General features: G+C 47.3%; 1 protein-coding gene across 4 annotated transcripts in view; it reads right to left on the bottom strand.

Moving 5' to 3' along the window:
- LOC121588417 (semaphorin-5A) overlaps positions 1-27,110 on the bottom strand; it is a 114,207-nt gene that overhangs the window by 80,805 nt on the left and 6,292 nt on the right. For 3 of the 4 annotated variants that reach the window (XM_041906316.1, XM_041906317.1, XM_041906315.1), the window contains exon 2: positions 26,196-27,041. In XM_041906316.1, the coding sequence (XP_041762250.1) occupies positions 26,196-26,275 (80 nt within the window). In that variant the 5' untranslated portion in view covers positions 26,276-27,041. Of the gene's footprint in view, positions 1-2,653; positions 2,693-26,195; positions 27,042-27,110 lie in introns of those variants that run through there. The other variant, XM_041906318.1, reaches the window with a different exon arrangement.

The following is a 27,110-nucleotide window of genomic DNA, read 5'->3' on the forward strand; positions in this document are numbered from 1 at the left end:
GCGATCGTTACACGAACAAGTGGCTGTAATCTAACAGGAACCTTCCCCTCCCCGAAAAGAGTCTTGGCCACGTTGGAGCGGATTGTTGTGAAATTTTCAATTCTATGAACTGTCACAGGGAAAAAAAGGAAACAAACATCGCACACTTCACGAACTGGCTAAGGAAGGTTTTCTATCTATAAAGTGGAAGAGATAGCAGGCGGCAAGCGAAAACTGTGAAGCACATTTTTATGACGACAGTCGGGTCTTATCTCTTACACCGACTGACGAGCTTCATCAAAGACACTTGCTTTTCACTTCAGCTCTGTCTACACATTTGAATGATCGTGGTGTTATTGTTTATAAGTTTTGTTAAATCGTTCCGCTTGGTGTTGAGTTTTTATGTATTACGAAAGTTCTTGAAATGAGAAGTTCTTCGGAGTAAAGTTGAGCAGTAAATGAACAATAGTTTTGGCCATAAACACCATAATTGAACTACAGGTGCAAAACCACTTCACACGCGAACATATCGTAAACTTATGCAAAGGATATTGATGTTTATCGGTTCGCCAGATGGTCAGACAATTAAATTTAACCCAATCATGTATCATCATTCGAGTTGGAAATCCTCTTTTTTGCCTTCGTCTCCTTTGCTTTGCCCGTGATGCTAAAAACCTACCAGTCTTCAATTTTTCGTATAATCAATGCTAATTTTATAAATAACATAACAAACCTGGATCATTTTGCATTTTGTTGCAAAAAACTAGAATTAAAATGTCTAAATTTTGGTACAAAACTTGGCTACAAAACGACCATAACACCTGAATGGAAATGTTGTGCATTATTTACTTTGAAGCGGAAGTTTATTGCGTGTGCAAGCTCCATTAAAGCTTCAAACGATAAGAATACATTAATTAGATAGCTTTGCATCTCATAAATTTATCGTAACATCTTAATAATGCCACAACGATACCATGGAGCATTAATTTCCCATGCTTTGCTTTTTCCCCTGCTTTGCCAAACGATACAGCTTTTGCACAACGAGTGTTCTGCTTAGAATTGCAGAACCTTCCCCAAATAGCTACCCCGTGAACTCGCCTTTCCAAGGCTTACAAAGCTTACTGGTTGAAGGCTATCTTGCTGATTCGATCATCCGATTAAACCCTTTAGGCGAAGGCATCCAAGCTTAACCCAGGAAAAGCAAACTTTTTCAACAAAAAACAGCCAAAAAAGCATCCCAAAGACAAAAGGGATCCAAATTGGATTCCGAGCTAGAAAGGATTTAGGCAAAAGGTCCAGCAGCAGCTAAGGACGCGAATTATCCTTGGCAGTCGAGCGTTCCTCCTCTGGCGGGGCTGATTTATTGAGCCGAATTCTCGAGAATTTCGGTCATTTTGGGTATTTTGGTTTTTGTTTTTTCGCTGTGAGCTGGCAACAATTCGTATTCGTTACCCATTTTGGCGGGGTAAAATTGATACCTCCAATGAAGTAATTTATAGCGACGAGGCTAAGCACTGTTCGTTACACAAGAACACTTCGGCGCTTAACCATTTCATACCCGACTATCGCGACGGAAAGAAAGAACGGAAGCCACCGCAAAAAAAGGCACACCAGTTCGAATTTGATCATGTGCTAAGCCCTCGTGCGGACGCTGTCGTTGGGCGTCACGGTCACAAATCAATGCCGTTAATTACATACAACACCAGCACAACAACACGACACTCCCTGGCCGGGCGGGAGGTTAAGAAATCCGCACGACCCCCTTCAAACCATGTCTCCAAACGACGACGACGACAACGACGCGCAAAACCTTCTTAAGTAACAATGTCCAGTCATACGTGTAAGCCTTGTCACAAGAAACCGTACAATCGCATTCACCTCAACGTGTGCCCCTCCCGCCCACCCTTGGCCTTAAGGCTCTTCCGATACTGGCCGCAGCAAACAGGATGTGCAAACCAACATAAGTCCGTTCCAGCAGGGAAAATAAATTCCAACGTGACGGTGACAACTGAAAACAAAAAAACCAACACACACACACCAAAAGGACACACACACACACAAAAGGTTCCAGGCGTCTGTTGACAAGTGTCACCAAATATAGCAAATCCGAGGGCGCCCCGTCGAAACAAAAAAAAAGGTACGAAAGACAACAAACGACACAAAACACGGCTCCATAAACCAGTCGAACGAACGGAACGATACACGGGGCACACGGAGAGTGGTGTTTTTTTGGGGGTGCGAAACCAAAGCAAACGCTTGTGCACAACACACTCACACCGATACAGTTCCAAACGCTCCCCCCCCCCAGCCGAAAGCGGCTTGTTACAGGAGAGGCTTGTGTATAGATGAGGTGCAAACAACAAGGCAGAAAAGTAAAACATGTAAACCTAAATTAACTCCCAAACTCACTCACTCTGTGACCGTGTGACACCGCTGGCTCCGCTCCGATCACTGACGTAATATTGAAATGAGTGTGTAATCCTGCACTCAAATCGCATTCATCGATACGATCCAACGCAGCCTGCGGAGAGTCGTCGTATGACGGGGACGCTCGTAGACGCCGAACCCCCTCTCAAAACATGTCCTCGACAAGGCTCCAGGGGCGAACAGGATTGGATCGTACGCCTTCCGAACGCGGCGTTATGCTGTGCTGGACGCGTGTACCGATGCTTACCTGGATCTCGCAAGATCGCACGGACGCGATACTGATGCTAGCGAAAGCCAAAGCCTACTAACACCGACCTCCTAGCGATGACAGGTACGGCCAAAAATTGGCAAACCTTCCAATGCGGAGGAACAAGAGGAAGGCAGGAAGAATGCATTTTAGGGCAAAAAATAGAAGGAGAGAGTGTGTGTGTGCGTGTGTAGAGCAGTGGGTCACGCTTGCAACGGCGTCGCCGGCTTACGCAACCGCGAAGGCCCGCGTGTGGACGTTTATGCAAATTTTTTGGAGCTTTTGGGACACACACACACACATCACAAGTACCCCCACGCACCACATGGCACGGAAAGGAGAAAAGTGAGCCAACAACATTTACTCGCAGCACCCTGCATTCCCCCCCCCCCCCTTCACAGCCTCCGCACACACGAACACAAAAAAAAAACATGCCGAACAAATATGACACATTACTTAACTTTGTTAACGCGAGTTAGTTTTGTGTTTTATTTGTTGCCTTTTTGTTTTTGGTTTCGGTCGGTCGGTCTTCTTCCTCTTCTTTTTTTGGTAGAGTGACACGTTTTTTGAGCAAACTATTATGTTGTGATGTTGTGTTGTTGTCCTTCCCACTTTTTTTTGTTTGTTTGCTGTTTTTTTTTTTGCACATTACTCCGGGGCGCTCACAGCTATTGCGCTATTCAACTATTTATCGTTCGGCGCAAATCACAAACATGTCTGGTTTGGGCAAACACGCGGACACTAATGTTGGCCAGGGAAAGGGAAAGTGAACACGAGCGGTTGGGATACACACATTTCGGGTCACTTTTTCACACAAGCTAGCCACTTAATGTATTGCACAAATCTGTGATCGTGTGTGATCGATAGCGATCAGCGTTTGTTCAACTTAGTGTCTACACTCTATTAAAGACGTAAAAAACTACAATTCAAGGATTTTTATTAATAATTCAGGTGAATTAAACACAATGATTTTTATTTAATGTTCAGTAGGGAAAGCCCGGCCGTATTGCTTACAAAATAAGTCTTAAAGCTAACGTACTTCTAACTTTGTTATTAAAACAATTATAGAACACAAAAAAATATTATGTTGTTTTTTTTTATATTCATACAAAAGTGTGATCTACGACACGGGAACGTAAGAAGTGCAAAAACAAATAAAGTAACGTTACAGCTTGTCAAGGCTACGTTCAACCTTTGATAACCTTTGAACTGGTATTCCAGACTGTCTGCAACGTTGACACGCGCCGCTACTTGAGGCGCATTGGCGAGCGTGCTTCTTGTGGTGTGCTCACACCATTGAAACACATCGCGAAAAGAGTAAATTATTAACACCAAAAATGTGAAAAAGTATGTTTTTCTTTAAATCATACGAGAAGAATCCAAAAGCCAATAAGAACCGCTCATCGCATAATTCTTTGCACTCTTTGCACCAAATAAATCTTCGCACTCATTGTTCTTTCTTGCAAACTAACCACAAGCCCCCCTGCGACGAGTGATACGAGTGCGCAAAATGCATTGGCGTTATGCATGCGCATTTTTGTTACGCTTCTTGCCCCCGTTTTCCCACGACAAAAGCATCCACATTTGTACCGAATTAGCATCGAGCACGATAAAACGCTCACTGCACAGCACTGCGCCGCTTTGCCCAAGAACCAACACACACACACACATACACACACACTGAATCGCTGGATTCTGCATTCCGCGTGTGAGCACACAATCGGATCATCCCACGGGCATCGAGCCATCGAGTTTTTGATACGGTTGGTGTGGTGTGTAAGTGCATCCGGAACTGCACAGAATTATGTTCTTTCCAGCGCCCGTATTCCCATTAGCACAATCGTACACGCCGCCGGTTTGCTGCCGGCCCCATTTTCTCTTCGCCACTACCCAACGGTAAATGCAGCAGTGCCTGAGAAACAGTGCCCTGGTTCGGGCCCAACGGAAGCCGCAACGCAACGCGCGCGCGTCATCGACGGCGTCGGGGAAGAAAAGGAGTGCATCGAACCATTTGCACCTCCACGCCGATGAACTGCGAAGACGCCGGGACGATGGGCAGCAACATCAGGGCGCCGCATAATCTGACAGCCGTTTTACGCCTACCGCACTTCTGCACCTCACAAGCCGGCCCAAGATGTGAAGCCTAAATCGCCACTCGCACTCGCGGCCGATTTCGATGTGGTCTTCAAAATTGGACATCGGTGGACGTCGATTGCCGAGTGGAGGGGTTTCTTACCGTTGCCGTACCTTCGCCAACTTGCGCTCCATCCTTTCCAAAGCGGACGCGTCAAGCGCTTAAATCTAAGCTGCAGTGCCTGCAGCCATCCTCAAACCACCAAGGTGGTGGTGGATGGAGGTGATGTTGTTATGGTTGGTAAAGGGCAATGTTATCGAAACTTGGCCGATCGGATGAGGTTCAGTCGATGGATGAAGCCTGTGTAGCGTCCACTTTTTGAATGCATCGCCATCATCATCGTCATCATCATGATTGGTTCGGGTTGTGGGTTGACTTTCCCATAATTCACGTCAATCAGTGCCGGGCCGAAGTACCGTACGGTTGAATTCTTGCCTGTGCGATGTGCGATTCAGGCGAAGGGGGATTTAATTCTTGCCCATGGGGAACCCGTAGCGTTTGCACACGGCTCGATAAAAGGTTGAAGCAAACTGTGTCGGTAAATTTATAGCACCATTTGTGGTTTGAAAACAGTTCTGCTTTAGCTTGAATGGAAGGGTCTTTTTTTTTTGACACAAAACAATTGCTCAATTATGTTTCTGCAACTTCCTATGTACGTTTTAAATGCCCCTACAACGAAACACCGTCTGCGTACCTTGCAGCCATTTTTCGTTTTATTTTTAGCACTGGTCCCACCCGCGCCACCCACCAGACGGAAGCCACCGTTTGGTCCACATTTTTTCGCAATAACAGCAAAACAGCAAGCGAAACAACAAACACTAAATCCACTGCGGGCCAACTCTTTCCCCCGAAAGGTAATGCTACTCCTCCAAAACCACGCTTCATGTCAGCTTCATGCTCTAACACAGGGCCTCCAGGCACCAGAGACGGAGGCACCAACTGCATCCCCGGTGCAACCGTAACGCCTGCGAAGGAAGCTGCTGCAGTTGCACTCTGTCTAAAAACACACACACATACACACAACCACACGCATCAATCACTGCAAAAGCATATCCCACCGCCCATGCACACACACACGCACGCGCGCCCGTGTGTGTGTGTACGTATATGAATGCACTTCCCACTGGGCGACAAAAGCCCGTTCGTTTGTTGTTTGCTCGAGGACGGCTCGAGGCAGCCGGGGGGGGGGGAAACCGTTGCATGAATAATTGCCTTCGCAGGCAAAACTCAACACAAAGCTCCACGTCTTGCACGTCCCTTAGATGTCTGTTGCGACGGCAGCTGCCGGCGGCTCGTGTGCACTCGAGAGCGGGTGAGCAGTAGCGGGAATTAAAGGGAAAACTCGCAGTGACATCGGAATAAAACAACAACCAGCGATGCGAAATGGGGGCTACTCTCCGGAGAGGAAATGGGACAGGGAGTACGGGGACGGATGCACAGGAAACAGTAAAGCCCAGGCTAAACAAATTGCTAACAAACGCTACTCACAGGAGCGTGCAGTCGGGTGGAAAGGTGAGGAAGGCTTCTAATGCTGCACCATCCTGAAGATGGCTGGAACGGAGAGAGCATTTGAAAGCCAGCCAATCCTGCAGCAGCAATTGTTAATGAGATTTTTCTGCATTTTGTCTATTGTACGGTTTGTGACAGTTAATTTCTGCTGGAAAGCTATAAGTCACCGTGCATAACTGGAGCTCGTTGCGGAAGTTACAGTCACACGGGAAATGAGGAATAAAACATTTGACAAGCGCTCGCGTTCATGTGGGTTGTCACCGTTATAGAAGTACATGATCCGTTACATGTATCCTGGAAGAAACACAACCAAATGAAGCATCCAACGCTGCTCAAACCCAACATATGGCACTCCAAACGCTTCATAAATGATCCAAGCATAGCAAATCGCATGAGGAACTCCTCAAAATAATCGTTAAAACATTAACGATTACCTTCATACGATCGAAAAAAAAACACGAAACTGTCCACCATTAAAATTGAGTATAATCAGTAAAGCGGGCAACCTTATCACCTCCAAGCCAGTGAATTAATCGTTCCGGTGTGACACACCGCCTCTAAGCGGTTGCGAAAGCCGGCGAACAATGAGTTTCAAAACTCTGGCGAGGCATCGAGAAAGCCGATAAGCTTTGTGCGCATAAATCGTAAAAAAAAGCAACCCCAGGCCACCACCATTTCGGATGAGCTGCGGCGGTGTTTGGATTTGCACTTCCTGTCCCGCAGTCCCGGGCAGGAGTGGGCCCCTGGCTAATTGGCAACGCGGGCAAGGTGTTGATAGCAGCGCTTCATTCCGTCTACCGAATCTCATGAAGCTTCAGGCTTGTCGAGCAGGCTGCCCTAGCGAGCCATACTGTCTCCACCGACCGGCAGCTGATAAGCGGTGGATTCGGATCGAAGGGCAAATATTTAACCAACTGTCCAACCGCACTCACACACACACACACCAACGCACCATCTTATCTGGGCTGACTTTGACTAGCGTAGCGACTTACGCAACCATTGACCGGCCGACAGTCCGAGCGAACATCGGGAATTGGCACAAACATCGCGCCGGTACAGCGTTATGCAATGATTGGCGGTGAGTGATCGTTTGGCTAGCTCGGTTTATCAGGTGAGGCTCTGCAGCACATAACGTGCGATTTGGGGAGCCACACTTGACGAAATGCGTTGGTGCGAAGAACGTTTGAGAGAGCGTAGTGTATGGTGTGTATAACTCTATTTTCCATACAAGAGTAGCTCTATCGTACTATGAAACTGGACAATAACAGGAATTTAATTAGATGATTGTGCAATGATCAATAGATTAAATCAATCGCAGTAGCCTCGACGACTATCACACCCAACCGAGGACACGTTGCTGTCAATATGCTATGGCAAACAGTTGTCAAAACATTCTCGCATCGCGAATCAACCTTCTTTCGCAGTGAAACAGAACGAACGACATGAGCCGTTCCAATCACACATGTGTCGGAAGTCTTTTAAGCTTTCAAGTTTTCTAGTTCCATATTTTACTCCAATCTATAAGGCAATGCAAAAAAGAAAACAAACAGTTGTCTACCACACAATATTGGACATTTCGCGATGCCAAAAATATCTTCCATGAAAGCGTTCCAATCTGCAATCTGAGCAGACGGTAGCAATTGATTCGGTATTGACCGGGGTTGTGGATGATAAATCCATTATATCGATCGATTGCTGCACATGCCTGCTACTATGTTGTGTTTGTCTGTACTTCTTTTTTTTTTATTCTAGTCCATTTATTGAAGTAAGCAAAACCAAAGTTTCGGAAGAGACCAACCAATTTGAGCTGCTGTCAATGCCCGAATCCTTTCAATGCTCCGTTGATTGATTGATCAATCATGATGCTCGGTTGATGGACAGCGCTCGGGGAGAGCATACCCTTTTATTTATCGCCCTATATTCTTGTGGCAGCACCGAACTACGGACAAGCATTGGCACCGAACCCGATGGCCTAATTATGCAAATATTCCAATTTTAGGCTCCCGCTCTCGCTATCGGGTGAGTTTCATCTGGTCCGGAATCGGTTTTTTTTGTGCAGAGTTTGTACCGAACATCATCGAAGCATTTCAAAACTTCAACAAAACCAAAGATGATGAATTGTTTTGGTTTTGATAGGCTGCTGGAATGTAAGGATAAAGATTAACGATCACGCTTCTGGGATTAGGGTGCTGCCCGATGGTGGCCGGACAATGTTTTTGATTAGCTCAGCAGACCGATATCTCCATCAGGAACGATTATGCTAAAGAATTAGTCTATTAGTTGAATACTGTCTCCATCAGCACGCAAATGATCAAGTCTAAATGGCACAATAACCCTAAAACAAGATGGCAAGAAAAGTAAAACAGAAAGTAAAACTCTACCCAATTGCACATCACATTAAAAAGAAAGTAAAAACCTTTATGCTTCGGAGGCAATTTTCGCTTCCATGGGTTCAAAGCACGAGTCAGAAGAAAAAAAAACCCCAGCCAAATGTGTAGAAAATGAATTATTACCAGCCAGCCAATGCCGGTGCCCAGCAACGTTTATATTGCGCAAAACAAGCGCACACAAAGTGTGCTCGACTTTTTTTTGTGTGGCATTTTTTCGTCTTCCACTCCCGATCCACCCGGTTCATTGCTGCACTTCAGTGATAAACCCATTTGCCATTGGAATCTTGATTCGCGAGCGATGTGAAACCAAAAAGGTAAAAAAAAAACAATCTGCACAAAAAGCGAAACCCGGACACCGGGCTCGCTAAAGTCGAACAAATGAAATAAAAACATAAATGATTGTGAAGGGGCACAAAGCGAAAGGGGAAGTAGGAAAACGCACAACAACAATAACACAGACCAAAAAAAAACACAACTCAAAAACCACGCACAAATCAGCAAAATCGTAACGAACGATTGAGGAAAAGCGAATAAAAAACCAGAGCAGACAACGGAAGTGAAAAGAAGAGGAGAAGAACAAAGAAAGAGAAAAATCGCACAGCGTCAACTTGCCCGACCAAGCAGCATATGCTGCCAGGCAGTGGTCCCTGACGTGCGCGCGCGAAAACCGAATGACCTGAAACAAAAGACGATGCGAATGCGTGCGTGCGCGTATGTAGCGCGCATGTTGACCGGCACGACGCTGGCCACATACTTGGAGCGCTACGCGGTACGAGCAGGGCACATGATGACGCCGAAAATTACCCTCAAGGTCGACGGCCCAGGTTGAATCAGGTGATCGACGAGCCCGCGACACGACGAACCGCGATAGCGCGCTGATTAATGGCAAAGGCAACGACCGCTTGATTGATGCTGACACTAGTGATGGGTAAATACAATTATTTTCCGGAGTCGGATCGATCCGACTCCGGTACCCCTCGGAGTCAGAGTCGGAGTTGCTCCGGACTGTTTAGCGGGGGGTTGGTGCGCACTGGAAAATCTGCGGACTCATCGTCTCCGAGTCCGGATCAGTCCAGATCAGTCCAGATCAGTCCGGATCAGTCCGGATCAGTCCGGATAAGTCCGGGTCGGTCCGGATCAGTTCGTGTAAATTGTTAAACCTTTTCGTACATATTCGATGCCTTGCTTGAAAGTCAAAGAACTCATCGAGAATTGTCTAAACGATAATGGACAGTCATTTTGGGAATTAGCAATTGCAACGTCAATCTAAACTACTCGCCCGGACTCTACCGGACACGTTCCGACTCAGCCGAATTCACCAGGACTGATCCGAACTCATCTTGACCACTCCGGACTTATCCGGACTCATCCGAACTCCTCCGGACTCATCCAGATTGATCCGGACTGATCCGGACTGATCCGAACTGATACGGAGTAATCCGAACTGATCCAGACTAATCCGAACTGATCCAGACAGATCCGGACTGATCCAAATTGACCCGAATTGAGCCGGACTGATCCAGATTGATCCGGATTGATCCGAATTGATCCGGACTGATCCGGATTGATCCGGATTGATCCGGATTGATACGGATTGATCCGGATTGATCCGGACTGATCTGGACTGATCCGGAGTCAAATCCGGTTACCATCCGGAGTCGAAGTCATATTTTGCGCACCGGAGTCGGAGTTGATCCATGACTCCGCTCCGGATTACCCATCACTAGCTGACACAGAGCTGCGCACACACGCACACACACACTCTTAACGAGATCACCCGATATGCTGGCAAACGAGACAGTTTTCCGCAGTTTCCCGCCACAGATTTTGGACTTTGGGATGATTTATGGGGCTGATGAGTACGCAAAAATGCACGCAAAGGTCAAACGTAAGGCCAAACGCTCATGGATTATGACCCGGTACCTTTCGGACTATCGTTTGAAGCCACGAAAACAATCATTTACTCCCAGTAAAAACAACACTCTGGGGCGGAGGGTGCAATCAGCTGACCGGAAGGTGAACATATTTTCGCACCCAGTGTTGTTGTTCTATTGACCGCGTGGGTCAATCGTCAGCAGCACTAGCGGCAGTAGCAGCATCAGGAGCAAGTGTGCAGCCGATGATTTCATCTCAACAATTCCTTGAACATTCGTACACAAAGCACCCGATGTGATAAGCGCAATCAGAACCGTTTTGTACCGAGGAAGCAGCAGCAGCAGCATCAACAATGCGCAATGCACAACCCTAGCGCATATTGGAAACGCGTGAACTTCGCGATCGTGCCGAGAAGCACGTAGGTAGCCAATGCTCGCGATTGTACGGCGGAACAATGACGCACGATGTGATGACTGCAGTGGTTGTTTTTCTGTGGTTGGAGTGAGCAAACCGAAAAATATGCACAGTTTATCGCAACATTCATCACCGCGCCTATCAAATGCCTGCCGCCAGCCGTGTGTGGCATGGTGCGAGAAAGTTGTAGATAACGCTGGAAATTGTATTGAATATAAGTACCACAACTGTTGATGCACAATAAACCACATGCAAAAGAATGCCTACATGATAATCGAGGCTCGCAACGTATTGTGGTTCACTATTCATCATTAATTTCTGGTTTGTAGCTTATCTTGAAGAAAAGGAAGGAACTTAAAGACTAAATAAAAAAGGATTAAAAAGGCAACCAAAAGCAAAGGTACAGATAGTAAATGACACCTGCTCTATGACGATCTTAGCACAATTTTTCTTGTTGAAAATGTGAACCATCTGATCATCACAATAATCTACAAAACTATTCACACACCCATCGCATCGTAATGGCCGGTTAAAGCATGGAGAGCTGCCAACACCACCCCTTCGATCGACAATTGATTATTCTCGCATGACCTCATCATCTCTCAGCTACGATCAGCACTCAGCGATCAGAGTTCCGGGATTCGATCGAGCATTTTTTATAGATTTATTGCGAAGCTAAAACAACACTCCTCTACGGGCTACCGGTGATGCTTCCACTTCAATGTTTGAAAGCATCACCTCCCTTGACAGCTGAGAGACGTCTGCGAATGAGCGAATGAGCAGCTCCGTCGCTAGGAGAACCGTAAAATTCACTATTCTTTCGATACACCCTACCAGGGGAACCATAAGACTCGCTAGACTTCCTTAATTGTGCCTCTTTTTCAATCTTTTTTCAATCAACCCAAGACAGCGAAGACTTCCTGAAAGGGACAATAAAACGATCGGACATAACGAAAGCGAAAATAAAGCCCCAAAATCATGCCCTGTGAATCGCAAATTAATTAATGAACACGATACTTCACACACCGTACAGAAACGCGAGGGGACGCAGTGCATAGCAGCCAACAGGAAGGTGTGCATAAATCTTTCCACCCCGAAGCACTGCCAAGAATTGTCCAGCTTTTGCAAAGATTGTTAAATGAAAGCGACAAAAGGGGACCGATCAGAGGACTTTAGTAGGGGACAAAAAAAAACAAGACACCGAACGCAAACCAACTTCCCAACCGGGTGAGGATTAAAAAGTCATGCTCGTGGCAATCAAGAATAAGAACGATCAATGTCGGGGGGTGGTCGAGGGGCCGATCAGTTGCTCCCGTAGTACTTCGAGCCCGGTCGTTTGCACACCGATTGTATGCAGTTTTATATAGTTCGCGCTCGGTGCGTTGATTATAATTCCCACACAAAGCCTTAACGTCTTCCTGCGCTGTTCAGCTTCTTCCAGCACGGTTCGTCCTCGTGCACTCGTGTATGCTCGCACAGGAACAATACAAGCAAGGAAGGTATCTTTTGGGCATAGAGATAACAAAAAACACACACATTTCCTCTTTTCGGCCCACTCGCTGAGCCACCCCCGTTTGCCGGGGTTTACATTGTCCAGTTCTGCACAACCGCAGCCTCCCACGGATTGATCAGCGTACCGTGAAACCGCGCGCCCTGGCGACACAAGGCCCCGTACGGAGCTGCCCAAAAATGTCCAAAGTCATTGCAATTTATCACCCGGAACGTAGCTGGGCCGAGCAGCGGGTTAATTCTGTCTGATATTTCCCTCCCCCATTCATTCTCACCGCACATCATCGTGAGTGCATTCGAAAACCAAGGCAACTTAGCCGCTGCACCGGAAGATGATCAGATATTGTTGAACGTCTCCCGATTGCAAGCGCAAGTACTTCGTCTGTATAGTCTTCCGATCATTCTGACACTCTCGCCGTGGTGTCGCCACCCTTCTCCACTGACTACCGTGTTTCGTTTCCTTTCCATTTTTGTTGCTGCTGTCCAGCGTTATTATTAAAAACGTCAGTTCGTGTAGCTTCCCTGACTGCCGAAGCACAATATTCATAAAAAGCCAACATATGAACGGAGCATGATTTTCGGCAGCAAAGCGGCTTTAACAACTCTATCAGGCGGAAGGTTTTTTTTTCAACGATTCAATTCACGGACATGTCGAACGGAACGAGCGGCACACACTTATCGAGATGTCTTCATTAATCCCAAATTCCGCGCACCCCGCTCAGATGCAGATGAGTGTGCGAAAAAATGGTTCTTCTGTGGGGATTATTTACGGCACATTATTGAAAATATATTTATACTCGCAGTCGCAGCACATTTCGGCCGCCGTTTTCGGTGTTGCAAAAGCCATCTTTTCAAAAAATGAGAATCATATTTTACAATTAGCGGATGCTTGGATAATTTCATAGTTTTGTGAAAATGAACATCAAAATGTTGGTAAATAACGTTACATACCTTATGTTTACTATTAACATTATCAAAAATGTCAAAAGTTCCGCAAGTCTGTAATAAAACAAAGCGACTAGCATCATAAAATGCAAACAGCAAACAAAACAACCAACAAAGTACGGCCTACAGCAAAAAAAAACCCATATTCTACGCCTCGCTGCATCAAGTTCCACTATCATCTGGAAGCAATCAGCAAGCGAACGAACGAAACATCCGACAACGTTGTAAGCAAAGAAAGAAAAAAACACGTAAAACAAATTCAAAACTGAACCAAACAACACTCACACTTGGAAACGACACCAAGCGAACAACCAACACGGTCCGAACGAGGCGCGAAACGGTTTCCTCTTTCCCTTCCACATGCGAGCATGATAAGATGGTACACAGGCGGCGTTGCCTTGAACTCGCGTCCCGTCGACCTTGCCGTCGACACCGGGGGCAAACCCGCGTCGATATGTTCCGCATGTACCCTTCTACAGTCGTTTCTGGGAACGCTGGCGTTGCTGGCAGCAACCTTTTCAAATCGTACGATTTGTCTCGCTAGGCCTCCAAAATGCGTTAGAAAAAAAAACACCACAAACATACACCAGAATACGCTAGCTGTTCGTTTGGCGTTGGCTTGGGGCAAGGGAAGAGAGCGAACCCGTAGCGAAAACATTTGGGCAAAACAGAAAGCTTCGTACCTCGAGCGAGGAAAGAGTTAGAGAGCTCAGTAGCATCAGCACGATTGCGTACCGAGGACTGGCTGAAATTGCTGCGAATGCTTCTTTTGCTTTTTTTCGGTTCTACCTGCCTCTTACCGTGGAAATAATAATTATGATTTCAGTGTCTGCTGGCTGGTGCGACCACTGCAAAGATCTAACTGGAGGAAATTATTGCTCCACGCTGTGCTCAGCTTCCATTCCTCGTTCTAGCGAAGGTTCATGGGAGCTGGGTTCAATAAGAAACAGCTCGTCGCAAGACGTGCATAAGCAGTGATTTGAAGCTCTTGGCGGTGTAAATAGTGAAGAGTTTTGTGAGAAAATATATCAAACTTTATCGTACTTGTGAAACATAAATAGGACTAAGGGACTCATCTCGAACTTTGTTTTTTTCCCTAAAGTTCTGAAGCACTTTCAAGCATGACTCGCAAGCGTTTGATCAGAATCTCAGCAGCACGAACACAGCGCAACAATCTAACACTAACGCTCCAAACATGCGATCGGCCCTTTGAAGCATCACCTCTTGTACACCTCGTGTGCCTCCCTATTGTACACCCTCAGGGGATGTACCGCCGTCTTTCGACGGTATGATAATTCCGCTGCAAGAATCGCATTGCCCACTCAACCAGCAAAGAAGGCAAGCTCGCAGACGGCTCAAACTGACCGACAAATTACGATCGTTTTGCCTTTCACCGCTGGACTGCGTTTAATGTTTTCTGGCGTTTTCGTCCAATCCTTGTGGCAGCATTTTGGGGTAGCAGCAGCAGCAGCCAACGTCACGCACATTGAAATCAGCTTCAACAGTCGAGCAAAGTGGAGTAAGATCAAATTCCATCAGCAACCGGGAGAGAAAGGAAGTGTTCAAGTGCATTCGTGGGGATGGTGCAGATTGTGTTATGGAAAATATAATAATTCAATACCTTAGAACATTAGCATGTCAAGATGGAAATCATGGTCCAAACACAAAATGAAGGAAGAAGTGCATTTATTCCCTCTAACAACCCACGATGCCTTCATGTCAATCAATCGACCACTCCCTGCGTGTCTGACCGGTGCATGCGATTTTGCATGACTTGTGTGAATTTATTTCGAAGGAGTATCCTATCATGCATTCAATTACGTCCTAATAATAAACGTTCTCTGTTGAATACTTCATGCATTCCTGCTAAGTAAAAGCTATGTTTTACAATCACTAAACCAGCAATAATTTCCAAATGCATGCAAATATATCAGCAGGACATAATCCAACTTTAAATGTGATTAATCACATAATTGCATAAAAATGCAACCTACTTCACAAACTTATTACCACCAGTCCAGTTATTCTCGCATAAACTTAAGAGACATTCCACTCTGCCCTGACAATCCACATCCAGCTCAGCTCTACGAGGCTCCACAGAAGACGCGCGTAGCGGCCAGTACCCTTCTTACTGGGGAGCAAAAAAAATGCAAGGCGCTACGATTAAAACGAGCTCAGGCGTAATTACACGCGGCCCTACTTTAAGAACGCCGGATCATCATAAAAGAAGTCTTGCCTCATCACGGCGCCCGTTCGCGACCAAACGACACCAGTGTACTACAAACGATCGTTCGTTCGATCGTTTACGGCGACAGTAGAACAGAAACGGCCGGTTGTACAAGCGTAAGTACACGCGTAAAACCGACTAAAAGAGATCGTTTTTTTTTCTCTCGCTCCTATCGCAACTTCGTTCCACTCGCCCAGCTTGGCTGATGAGACGACAGAAATGAAAACAATTTATCGCACTGGTCCCCATCGTGACGCCTCCAGTGACTTTACGCACCATTGCAGAGGGGAGCGAGATCCTGTAAAATCAGACACTTACGCTGAGAGGAAGATAACTAACCGCGCTAAAGAAAATGATGAAAATTACACACAAACACACACACACGCACACAACTAGTAGAAGCTCACCGATTGTCGGATTACAAGTTGAAGGTCAGCCGATTGGGCCGTTCACTTCCTCGTCCGAGCGGTGCACCCAGCAACGGTGCGGCCAATGCAAACCCAACCATCTCCCCAGCGCTGCAAACATCGGCCTGCAATCCGATGGCGCCCGACCGTTCCCGAAGTTCGGTGCGTAACAAAAACCACACCGCGGTGAAGTAACCCACGACGTGGCCCGACGTAATGCAGCCTGCCTGGTTAGCTAGCCAGGCACGATCCACGCGAGATTTAATCCACGCGTCATCGACCGATGCTCATTTGCATTATTACTCAACTAATTTGTCATCTCGTTTCGTCCAATTGCCGCTTTCTTAGCGCAGTATCAGGCGCGTAGACAGCGCGTTTCCTCCAATTCCAGCCCGGGAGAGCTTCTTCCGGCCCGGGAGGCTGGGCCCGGTTTTTGTTTACCACCCTACCGCAGACGCGCAAAACGAGCCACAAAGAGGCGAAAGTCCTCACTGCACTTGTGCATGGTGATGCATTCTCTGGCGGTGCACTTTCACCATCCAGCCTATGGCCTGGACGCTATCGCACTGATGGTGCGCTGGGTTTTTGTTTCGGTTTCTTGCGCCCGCTCCTCAAACGAGGTCGTGTCGCCCCGGCCACTCATTTGTCAAATGAGTCGTTTCCGTTTGCCAGCGCTTGGGCCTTCATGTCATGTCATAATAGCAGCACACGCACAGCCACAGCACCCAAGTGCAACGCTGTCGGTTTGGCAAAGTGACACCACGAGTCCCCCGCTTCGCCGAGGACGGGTACCGAGGCGCGTACCGCGTGTCTAGCGATTATGCAGGAAGTTGTTACGACGGGCAAATAGTACACGCATGTTATGTTTCTTTTTTTCATTCGCATGCGTGTAGTAAACGCAAAGTATAACGGGGGTAACGGCGTTAGTGTGAGAAGCAATTGTTCCGTGGAGCTGCATGGAAGAAGCCTATCCGAAGCGTCTCCTGCATTCAATTTAATCATATAAATAGAGATCATTCACATTGGGTTCAGCTGGGCTACCTGAAGAGGACTCCAGATGCTAAAATTAGCATCCAGCGACAGACCAACGGATCGTATGACTTGGTTATTCCCTGTTGGATTAGATATCTGACGCTTGCCAATAAACATTGAACAGAGCATTTGTATAGATGTATAAAGCTTGAAGACATTTAAAAATGTTTAATTACTTTCAGGGGCATAGATGGACATAACATAACGCTTAACATGCTATTGCAAATCCAACAAATCACATCACACATGGCTATTGAGCTACACTGCCCTGGCCGATCGCTTAACCGATTGCTTAACGCCAACCGGTCAGTGCATCATTGCAATTCCAACCTGCGACAATTATGTGCGTGTGTCCGTCTTTCGCTTAGCTAATTGAAGCCATTAAGCCGATTGCAGCCCCCTATCGAAACCCCCGTACGTGCCAAATGCCCATCACTCGCCGTTCGCATCGTCGCCGAGTTTCACACGACTTCGCAGCATTGCACTGGAACTTTGGCCGCAATGTCCGCTCTCCCCCTCCCCCTCCTCCCCACCACTGTGTCAGATGCAACCAGATCAGATTTGTTTGAAAACCTCTCGAAGGCTTCACCGCAATGTGGTTCGCTTGTGCAAAAGCGCCCCGATACGTCCGCCTCAATCCCCCGGGTAATCAGACCCACCGACACACTGTTGTTTCACGGACAGTTTGTGTGTGTGTGTTTGTTTGTGGCTTCATTCATGCAAACGCTGAGTGAAATTTTCCTGCTTGAAGGGCTTGACACAAATACCGCACCGGATGATCGTGCACGGGGCACGGGGCGATCCGTCCGATGAAGTCACCAGCAACCAAACCCTTGAGATCATGGTTTCCTTCGATCGACACACACACACACACACACACACACACACACTAGATCACAGGAAGGGGAAAATTAAACCCGGCAACAACAAATTGCTACGGATTACAGTCGGTTTAATCTCAGTCGTATGCTACACTCACGCCTTGGTGAGATAGTGTGCGGAGAAGTAAAAGCGTTAAGCCTTAAGACGGCAGAGGAATACGTTTAATGCTGCAAGAAGTGTTTCCTATCGCAAACAGCACAACTTAATTTGCACAAATCAAAGTATTCGAAAGCAAAATGGTTTGCTTAAGCATTTATGCGCTTTTTAGACAAAGTTAAAGTCGTCGGAAGAAGAACGGACTTAATTTGATACCCTTGGAACCTTTTTTTTTTTTTAGTTACATCCGCTATGGTTTCAGTGGGCAGGAAGCGGCCTCTTGAACCAGGAATGCAACACTTTGAAATTGGAGAACCTTACCAGAAAGGACTATTTTCATGCGTGTCACCTTTACCCTACGGTGAAGCCTTATCGCTGCAACTACCCTCATGTTTATAGGGAAGTTGGCATTTTTTACAATACATTCCAGGTTTGCTAGCTTGCTAAAAATCAAGAAGAATGTCAAGGTTTGCAAAATGATGTAAGAAGAAAACATCCAAATGAAGTTACATTCAAAATTAATTCAAAATCTGATTTAGTGACCCAAATCTCCAGCCAGGGAACAAACCCCTTAAAACAAAACAATCACTTTCATTGAAAAGCAAGCCACTCCACTTTTCGGGGCTCTTCATTTCGGGCACGATCGATAGAAAATGTCCAGCACCGGTTGGAGCACAAACGAAGAAGCCGACAAACACACAAGCCCGCCATTCGTTCCGAGGGGTGGCCACTCTGGCCCACAACTGTCATACGAACCGGCCGCCATTGGAGATTTTGTTTCCCGGCAAACGAAGCACCACACACACACACACACAAACGACCTACAACGACCAACACGCCCCAACTCAAAAGGTACAGGTTGCTGAATTGTGTGTTACCCGTCCGGGCATCCCACCGACAAACCAACAAAAAAGGTAAATGTTGATCTTATCTTGAAGTGCGTTTCACGAAACACGAGTTGCGGGCCACGACGCCTCCAGTGCGAGAGTGCGGGCTTATCAGTTTTGAAAAGTAGATAAAAAAAACACGTAGCTTGCACTGATGAGGACAAACTATGATACACTGTTCAAACCCACACAGCAACAGAACACCAGTAGAAATGGGGCCACATAAAGGGCCACGTTGGCCGACCGCAGTTTGTCGCAGCGCCGATGTGTCTGCGCGAAATGCGCTAAACATGCGCGAAGGCATTCACACCGCTTGATGACACAAACTGCGCTTTTTTTTTTTGTTATTTACAATTTGATATTTCCGTCCATTTGCTCAAGTGGGTGTGTGTGTGTGTCGCGTAATCAAAGACAAAAAAAAAAGGTTTCGTACTTTTTGCGATAACATCGACTTCAATGCGGCCTAACGATGATGACGCCAATCACACTCTCTGACATCCTTGAAGACGACCTTGCGATGCCATCACTGGCACATAAAACAGAACGATTCACGATGAATCACATTTTCAAAAAAAAATCTTTTACCCAGTGAGTACACAAATCCGAAATTCAATATGCAACCACGGTGACGGGCACGTTGCTTACCCTTTGCTTTCAAGAGCCAAGAATCGACCGGGTCATCTTAATCCCGGTGCAGACAGAAGCTGTCTAAGCACAGTGCGGTGTGTGCACCCGAAACACCCGGTAAGTTCATATTTCATGCCGCCGTCCGCTTAATGTCAACGTCAACAGTCTAATAGGGCATTGGGCTCGGTTTGATGATGGTTTGTGGAGAAGCTTCGGCAGTCCCTTTTTGACGGACCTTGCACACGGCCCCGTTCAAATATTTAACCTCACCGGACCCGTTCTCGAGCTGACGAAGGGAATGAAAAAGGGTTATGGACGGCAACATAATCCCATCGATCGGTACCTGCTGCTATCAGCTAACGAGGCGACTGGTGGATTAACTCTTCAGGCTACTGCAGCTACTGGCTAACCGAGGTTATGTTGGAGGCAAATAAGCAATGCTCGCTATGTACATTGAAAACCTTCAGCGCTCTTCCAGTCGGGGAATGTGTTGAGTGGAGCGAAGGAATGCCTTAGCATTCAATTTCATTTAATAAAGAACCATAACGCGCGCCCTTTCTTTGTAACCTTGTCCGCTCGACAAAGCAAACGTACCAGCCGGGTAGGCAGAACCGTCTAAGCAAAGCAACTCCGTCCATCCTTGGTAAAGTTTCATCAATGAAACAAGTCTCACTTGTGTGGTGGTTCAGAGAAAACATAACATCTAGCACAGGGCAGTTCTCCGAACCCAAACGGGACATTGCAACGGGCTGACGGCATTATGCACTCGCTGCACGTCTGCTGCAACTGCCCGCTTGAAAGCTGTCAGCGCGCTTCCCTTCACCGAACTAAAAACAAACGCTCAAAGACAAAAACTCGTTCGCGTTTGACGTGCTGGGACAAATAATAATGCTGACCTAGGCACCTGAAAGCCCCAAGCTCAGTGTGTAAAGAATGAGTTCCACAACGACATCGCACCAAGCGTGTTGGTTTCCTGGTAGCAGGGTCGGCCTATCCCTTAACCATCGCGGGGACTCCAAGAACGATCACACTGGGCTCGAAATGAGCCGAACACCTGTTCCAAGCAAGTGTGTCCACGACAGCCACGTCAGCCACTGCAGGTAGTTAGTCGCATGATTAATCGATGCCGATCCGAACGTTCCGATCCGGTCCCAACAACCCCCTGCGCTCTAATGAGTTCGCACACAAGCGTTGCAGCAAACGCGCTTGCTAACGATCGTTCCCGGGCAAGCCGTCGGTTTCGATTGCATCGCTGCGCCACTGCCGGATTCGATGCGATGCCGGACCGATAAGCTGAAATTTCTCGCTACGTGCCAGCGTCCCTATAAATTAGTTACCACGCTGCCCTAGCAAAGGGTGCAACACATCGCCGGAAACAGGCCACAGGAACAGAAGACATGACTAAACATATCTGCCTAGCTTGCAAGTAACACGCACCCGTAGCGAAGTCCTTCGCATTGGTTGCATGGAGTTTTAATGTTGTATCTTTTCATTGCTTTGGGTGCGTGTGTGTGTGTGTGTGTGCTTGTGTAAAGGGAATATACACATTGTTTCCTTGGAGCGATGCAATTTGTTGCGGGTAGCGCGCAGCAAATATCAATCAAATTCATCAGCATCGGGCTTTATCTGATGAAATGTTTACACATTCTTCGCGTCGCTTGCCCTCAACCGTGGCATTCGACGTAGCTGAGGAGCATATGTGGTTACGATATTATACAGACATAACAAACAAACCAAAAAAAAGGGGGTTTACAAACGCAGAGAATGCAACGTGCGATAAGATAAAGAGAAAATTAACTAATCAATTATTTTAAGTGCAAACAGTGGCGCAATCGGCTGTGTCTTTGGGTATGGGCATCGGTGCGTATAATAGGAATGACACACTTTTGATCAATTATAATGATTAAATAGTTTCAATTCGATCCATTTTGTTGATGTTTTTGACTAAAATTTAAACTAAATTATTTTACAATCACAAAAATTCAGTGCCAACTAAAAGAAAACAATACATCATTTCTTCTGGTTCGCTAATCGCCAGACGCATCGCTCTTTACTGATTCCATCACTGTTCCATTCACTTATGTATGAGTGTGTGTGTGTGCGAGTGAGATAAAGATGATAAATCTATGTTTTTGTTTGCCCTCACTCCGCTTCAAACCACGCACCTCGTAATCTAACCATCACCAAAATCCTCTGGAAAAAGAAATAGATCAGCTTAGGTACAAGAGAAAGAAGCCTCATTTTGGTTACCAACCTAAACATACCCAAAAAAAATGAAAATAAAACAAAATGCATCCACCTATCGGTCCGTTACAATCGGCCCCACTCGAAACAAACCCGTGCCGTGGATGGAAACGAACGGGGACTGAATAATGAAATATTGCTTCATCTTTCGATCGAAACGCACGAGATGTAAAAAGCAGATCAAACCGTACAATTCATGCAGATGACGAACGAACGTTTGGGAAGACTTTTCCTACACCCCGGCAGGGTACGACGAAAAGGAAGAGAGGGTCATGTGCCACGCCAGTGTAGGAACTGAACCCGAACTGAACCTGCCCTGTGTGTCGACAGACGCCCGAACGAAAGCGATAAGATAACAGTGTGAATGTGAAAAACTTGGACGAAAACTCAGTACAGGGAAATGGCAGAGTACGGTGCCCGTGGAAGAGAAAGTCACCCTCATGCCGCGGGCTTAGACAAAGCAGTGCAGACAAACACACTAATTAAACCATTCAGAAACGTTGATGCGTCCACGCGATTATGACGACGGATGGCGAAACTGGTGGAGGTCAGAAGTGAAGATGTGTTTCTCCGGCCTTTTTATGATCGTGTTGCGCACACAAAGCGGTTTTAACAACGGTTTTGTCTAGCAGAGCGATGCGATTTGTACAGTTTGTTTTTAAAATTTAAATTCCATCCAAACATAGGGTTCTACGAAGGCTGTACTTTATGCTTCCCGACAGATCACGGTGAGCTACACCTTAGCTTGCTCTTTTTCCCATCAAAATCATCCACCGAAGAAGCGCAATGCAGCACCGTGAAAGCACCTCCCGGGGTGTGATCTATTCACGGCTCGCTGTGTGTGTGTGTGTGTGCCGGAGGGCATAAAAATATTTTGACACCATCAGCACACCGTGGTGCAGCAAAGTGAAGTCAAACGCCCGGCCAGTCCACACACACACACAAACACACGCCACATCACCATGGCATATGGGGTGTAAAGTTGATTAATACGGCTCTCATCCAGGCGACGGGCAGATCCGGAGCAAACCCCCAAACCCCCATTGGACAGCCATATCGTGCGGTTGGATTCGTAACAGCTTGAAGTTCGAAGCCGTGCCTGTAAATGGTGAACGAGGAGAGGATCGGATCGTGAGGGTCGAAGCTCCATCAAGCTCAAGGGTGGTAAGACCGATCGAGGACCGTGTCCGAAAGGCATCTCGAAATGGCTCGCTCGACGCAATCCCAAAAACCCGGATGCTTTCCGGCTGCCCGTACGTCCGGGGGCTTGGGCTAGAGTTGAACAACGAATCGTCTACAGCGTCTTGCCACAGCGAACCAATTATGGATCGGGCGCAGTCGGAAGATTGTGAAAGCTTACATCGTAACAATCGAACATCGAGTCAGTGCACGATAATCCCCAGGCTCGATTATTGATCACCGAAATACTCGGCCCACGAGTGTGCCCTCATTAGTGAGACGTCACATTGGGACATTTCTTGGACAGTGAGATTTGGTGTAAGCATTCTCACATCGTTCGAGTTCGTTCTCGTCAGATATGGAGCACGATACAAGTACATGAACCTTCCTCTTATCTATAACCGTTCCCATAGTGTGTCAACCCATGCCAAGTACTACAAGGCTTTTGATGGATTGCAGTACAACCCACACTTACCGCAACACCTCATTCCACTCGCAGAAACCACCAGCCACTAAGAAGAAGTTAATATCTTCCATCGCACTAAGATATTACTATAAGCCGCCCTATACCATCTATCAGTGCGGGATCTAATCAGTGGAACCACCACGACGGCCACGACTGGGCTCTCCGCTTAATAATCTCGTATTTCACGCGAATATCCCCCACAGCGTCACACGTCACGGACCCTGAACAGAACAGAAGCCATTCCCTCGGCTAGAAATAACACCCACGGTAGTTCATCCCCCAGCTGTCCAACCGCTTTAGCGATTGTACGCCCACCGTGTGCGTACCAAGGCACCGTCGCGTTCGCGTTCAGCGCCAAGATCTCCGTCCACAGGATCGGATGCACTTTGGAGAACAATATCCCCATATACCAGGTTGCATCACATACAGCCACACACGCCCTTGTCGCTTCAGAAGAACGTAAGAAAGCGAAGTACTTACGGCTGGCGAATGGCTAATGGCGTACGCCGGTACCGCTCCCGTGCTAGTTTCAGCGCCTTATCGGATCAGGCCACCCCGTTGCTGGACGGGAGGATTGCCACGGCACGTACCACGCAAATAAGAACACACAAACGAACACATACACACTGACTATACCGTAGGTGTATAGTATACCGCGGTGTGGCTGCGCTCTAGCTCGATGGAAAGGTCAACAAACCAGCCAGTCGGTTTTATGACAGCCACAAACCACGGCGGCGACAGTCCCATCGTACGCACAGCACCCAAACCTTGATTGAACAACGGTGTGGGGGGAAAGGGGGACAGTGAAGACGTTTTCCCCCAACACGCCAACGGCCAGGCAACCCCCCCCCCCTCACTCCGAGTGTCCAACCGGCTGGAAGCGTACGCCGTACAAAACCGACTCGATAAAGATACGCCGAACGTCAAACGGTAGTCGAATGTGACAAGGCACCGGCAGCAAGGTAGACCGCCGGCCAAGAAGAGCTCCCAGGCTGTACGGCCTGGTGCACAGTGAACAGAAGCGACAGTGACAGAAGAAGCGACCCGATCAACGATCGTACGTGACAGCGCGTTCGGCTGACTGATGAAGGACGTCAATTCAATTGCTTTGAATCTTGATTAATTATTGATCTACCGAAAAGCGTACGGAACGTCTTGGGAAAGGCTTCAGAGGCGGGCACTTCTTGAGCTTTGAGCTGATCAGTGTGGTTTGGGGCATTAAAAAAATGGAGAGAGGGGATACAAGGGAAGAAAACCAAACAACAGCGTCCCAATTGCTTCGACATCGTTTAGTGGTAACGAGGTAAGTGGTCTTCTGGGCTTGAGTTCCAAGGAAAGACCCAAAAAAACATACACACCAACACACACTCTGTCTGTCCGGTTCACTGTCTAGCGAGCAAAAGACCGGTGGCCCGGTCTCGGATTATCATTATTTTCGAATTATCAGCCATTAGTTTTAATCGAGTGTGCATTAGTGCCCAACCGCACAGAGACACCAACCCCCGTTGGAGTTTCCCCCCAAAAAAGCCATGTTTGATCAACGTACGTGCGTCTGTGTATCCGGGAACCACAATGGAAAGTCGGTCAGCAGCATGCAAGGAAAGCAGGATAGCAAACCCCCGACCCACACACACAGCACATGGGAAAAATGTTTGGTTAAGCAAATGATCAACAAATGACACACTTTCGTCCTCAGAAGTGGACTGAGTGGCGAAGAATTGATTGTCGGAGAATTGATCTCAAACCCACCGTCAGGTTCAGCTCTTGCTATGCAATTAAAACCCTATTTAGAGCCTGGTTAAAAAAGAATTAGCAGTCAACAAGCAGCTGATCATACGTTTCATTTAATCAGGCTCCGTGTCGGGCCCCGTTTCGGTAATGGGTTCATAGTTTCACAGTTTCTTGGGAAAGTTCTTGGTTGGATATCTACAGTGAGCAGTTACAGTGCCTTATCAATTAAGCCGGGGGGGGGGGGGGGTTTATTACAATGTACTGTGCAGTTAAACCGTCCCCAATCAGTAGTTTTGTAATGTTGTTTGACGTTAGCTACATGAACTGCTCATAATGACCTCATTAATCGCTGCTGTGGTTGACTTTTGCTTGCAACACTTCATCTAACACACATCAGCATCTCACACAATCCTACGAGCGCAACGTTTGACACACAATCTCTAACCATTTATTGTGAAACCTCAACCGATACAGCCTCGCGAAAGCATAGAAGGTAAAGCACGTACAAGCTGCCTCTCGTACACAAGCAGTTTCCCTCCCAGGTAGATGGTGTTGGCACGATAAAGGCTGACGCAGCGATAAACTACAACACCCGATGGGTAGTATGCATATCTTTGCCCTGGAATCGAACCAACGTTCAGGTTCGATCGCCCAGATCCCGGATCCTTATCCCGGGCGGCAGAGCGACGCGGGCAAGCCAAAAACCAACGCTCCCTTCTGCCACATCGTCCCCAGGTGCCTAGCCCTCCGCGGCGTAGCAAATTTATCCGCGCTCGTTCGCTCGTGCGCGCGTAATTTTACGACGCTCCGATCCGACACTATCGCCCGGGACCCGGGAAAGATCGGAGCGCATAAACTATCTCGCTAACTATCGATCGGACCGCGCGTGTATCGATTGCTCGGCCACCGAGCTTCCCGGGGTCGTCGATCGCTAAAATGCAACATCTCGCATCGTTTGCGATCCCCCTTTTCTCTTCGTCGGACTTACCTGTGGTGGATGGACGTGGTCCGTGGTGGTTGCACTGCCGAGCCGCACCGTGGCGGCCGGCACGGGGCACCGGCACTCATCACACCCCGTAGCAAACGAGGGAACAGCTAAACTAATCCTACCGGGAACCAATCCTCCTAGACACGCGGAGCAATATTTTTCCAATTTACCGCACCGCACGCCGCCGGCCTCGATCGCCCAACGGTTGCTCCGAAATCAGGTTGGGTTGAAAGTAAAATCGCGATCGAGAACGAGATCGATCGTGTGTGTTTTTTTTTACCCTGCTCAAACAATCTTGCACACTCACTGGAAGGATTTCTCACCCCCGTTTGATGCACGGCCGGGGTTGGTCGGGGTGACTAATAACCTTCGCCTATTATTGCTTCATTACACCACTCTTTATGGATAATTTATAATTTACTGCCATATTTCACTAGCGGGCCTAGGAGGAGCAGAGGAGTCGCCACCATCATCACTGCCGCATGGATCGCACGATCGCCGGCACGCACACACCAGACGTTGCAGGCTGCAAACTTACTTAATTATCGTACCGGAATATAACGCTGGACACAGCACAGATTCTATCCAGATATTATTCACCTCTTGTGTGGAACTTCAACACCAGCGTAGATTTACAATTTCTGGTTTCTTTCTTCGGGAAAATTACAACACTCAGAACACCACAAAACCGGGTGATGTCTCCGGCACAAGATGGTGCAAAATGCTATTATGTCAACGTATCCGTTTACCACTCACTGTTGAGCCGTTGATTAGACGATGCAACAGACGGCTGTGGTCGGTGGTGTAATCTATTAACCTCAGAGTGTTTGTGGGTTTTGTGATGTGCTGAAAATAGAACAGAGCAAAGAGAGGGAAAGAGAACATCAATCAGTTGCATTGGAAGCAGGCAGGAAG

This window comes from Anopheles merus, chromosome 2R, assembly GCF_017562075.2.
Source record: "Anopheles merus strain MAF chromosome 2R, AmerM5.1, whole genome shotgun sequence".
Classification (NCBI taxonomy): Eukaryota; Metazoa; Arthropoda; class Insecta; order Diptera; family Culicidae; genus Anopheles; species Anopheles merus.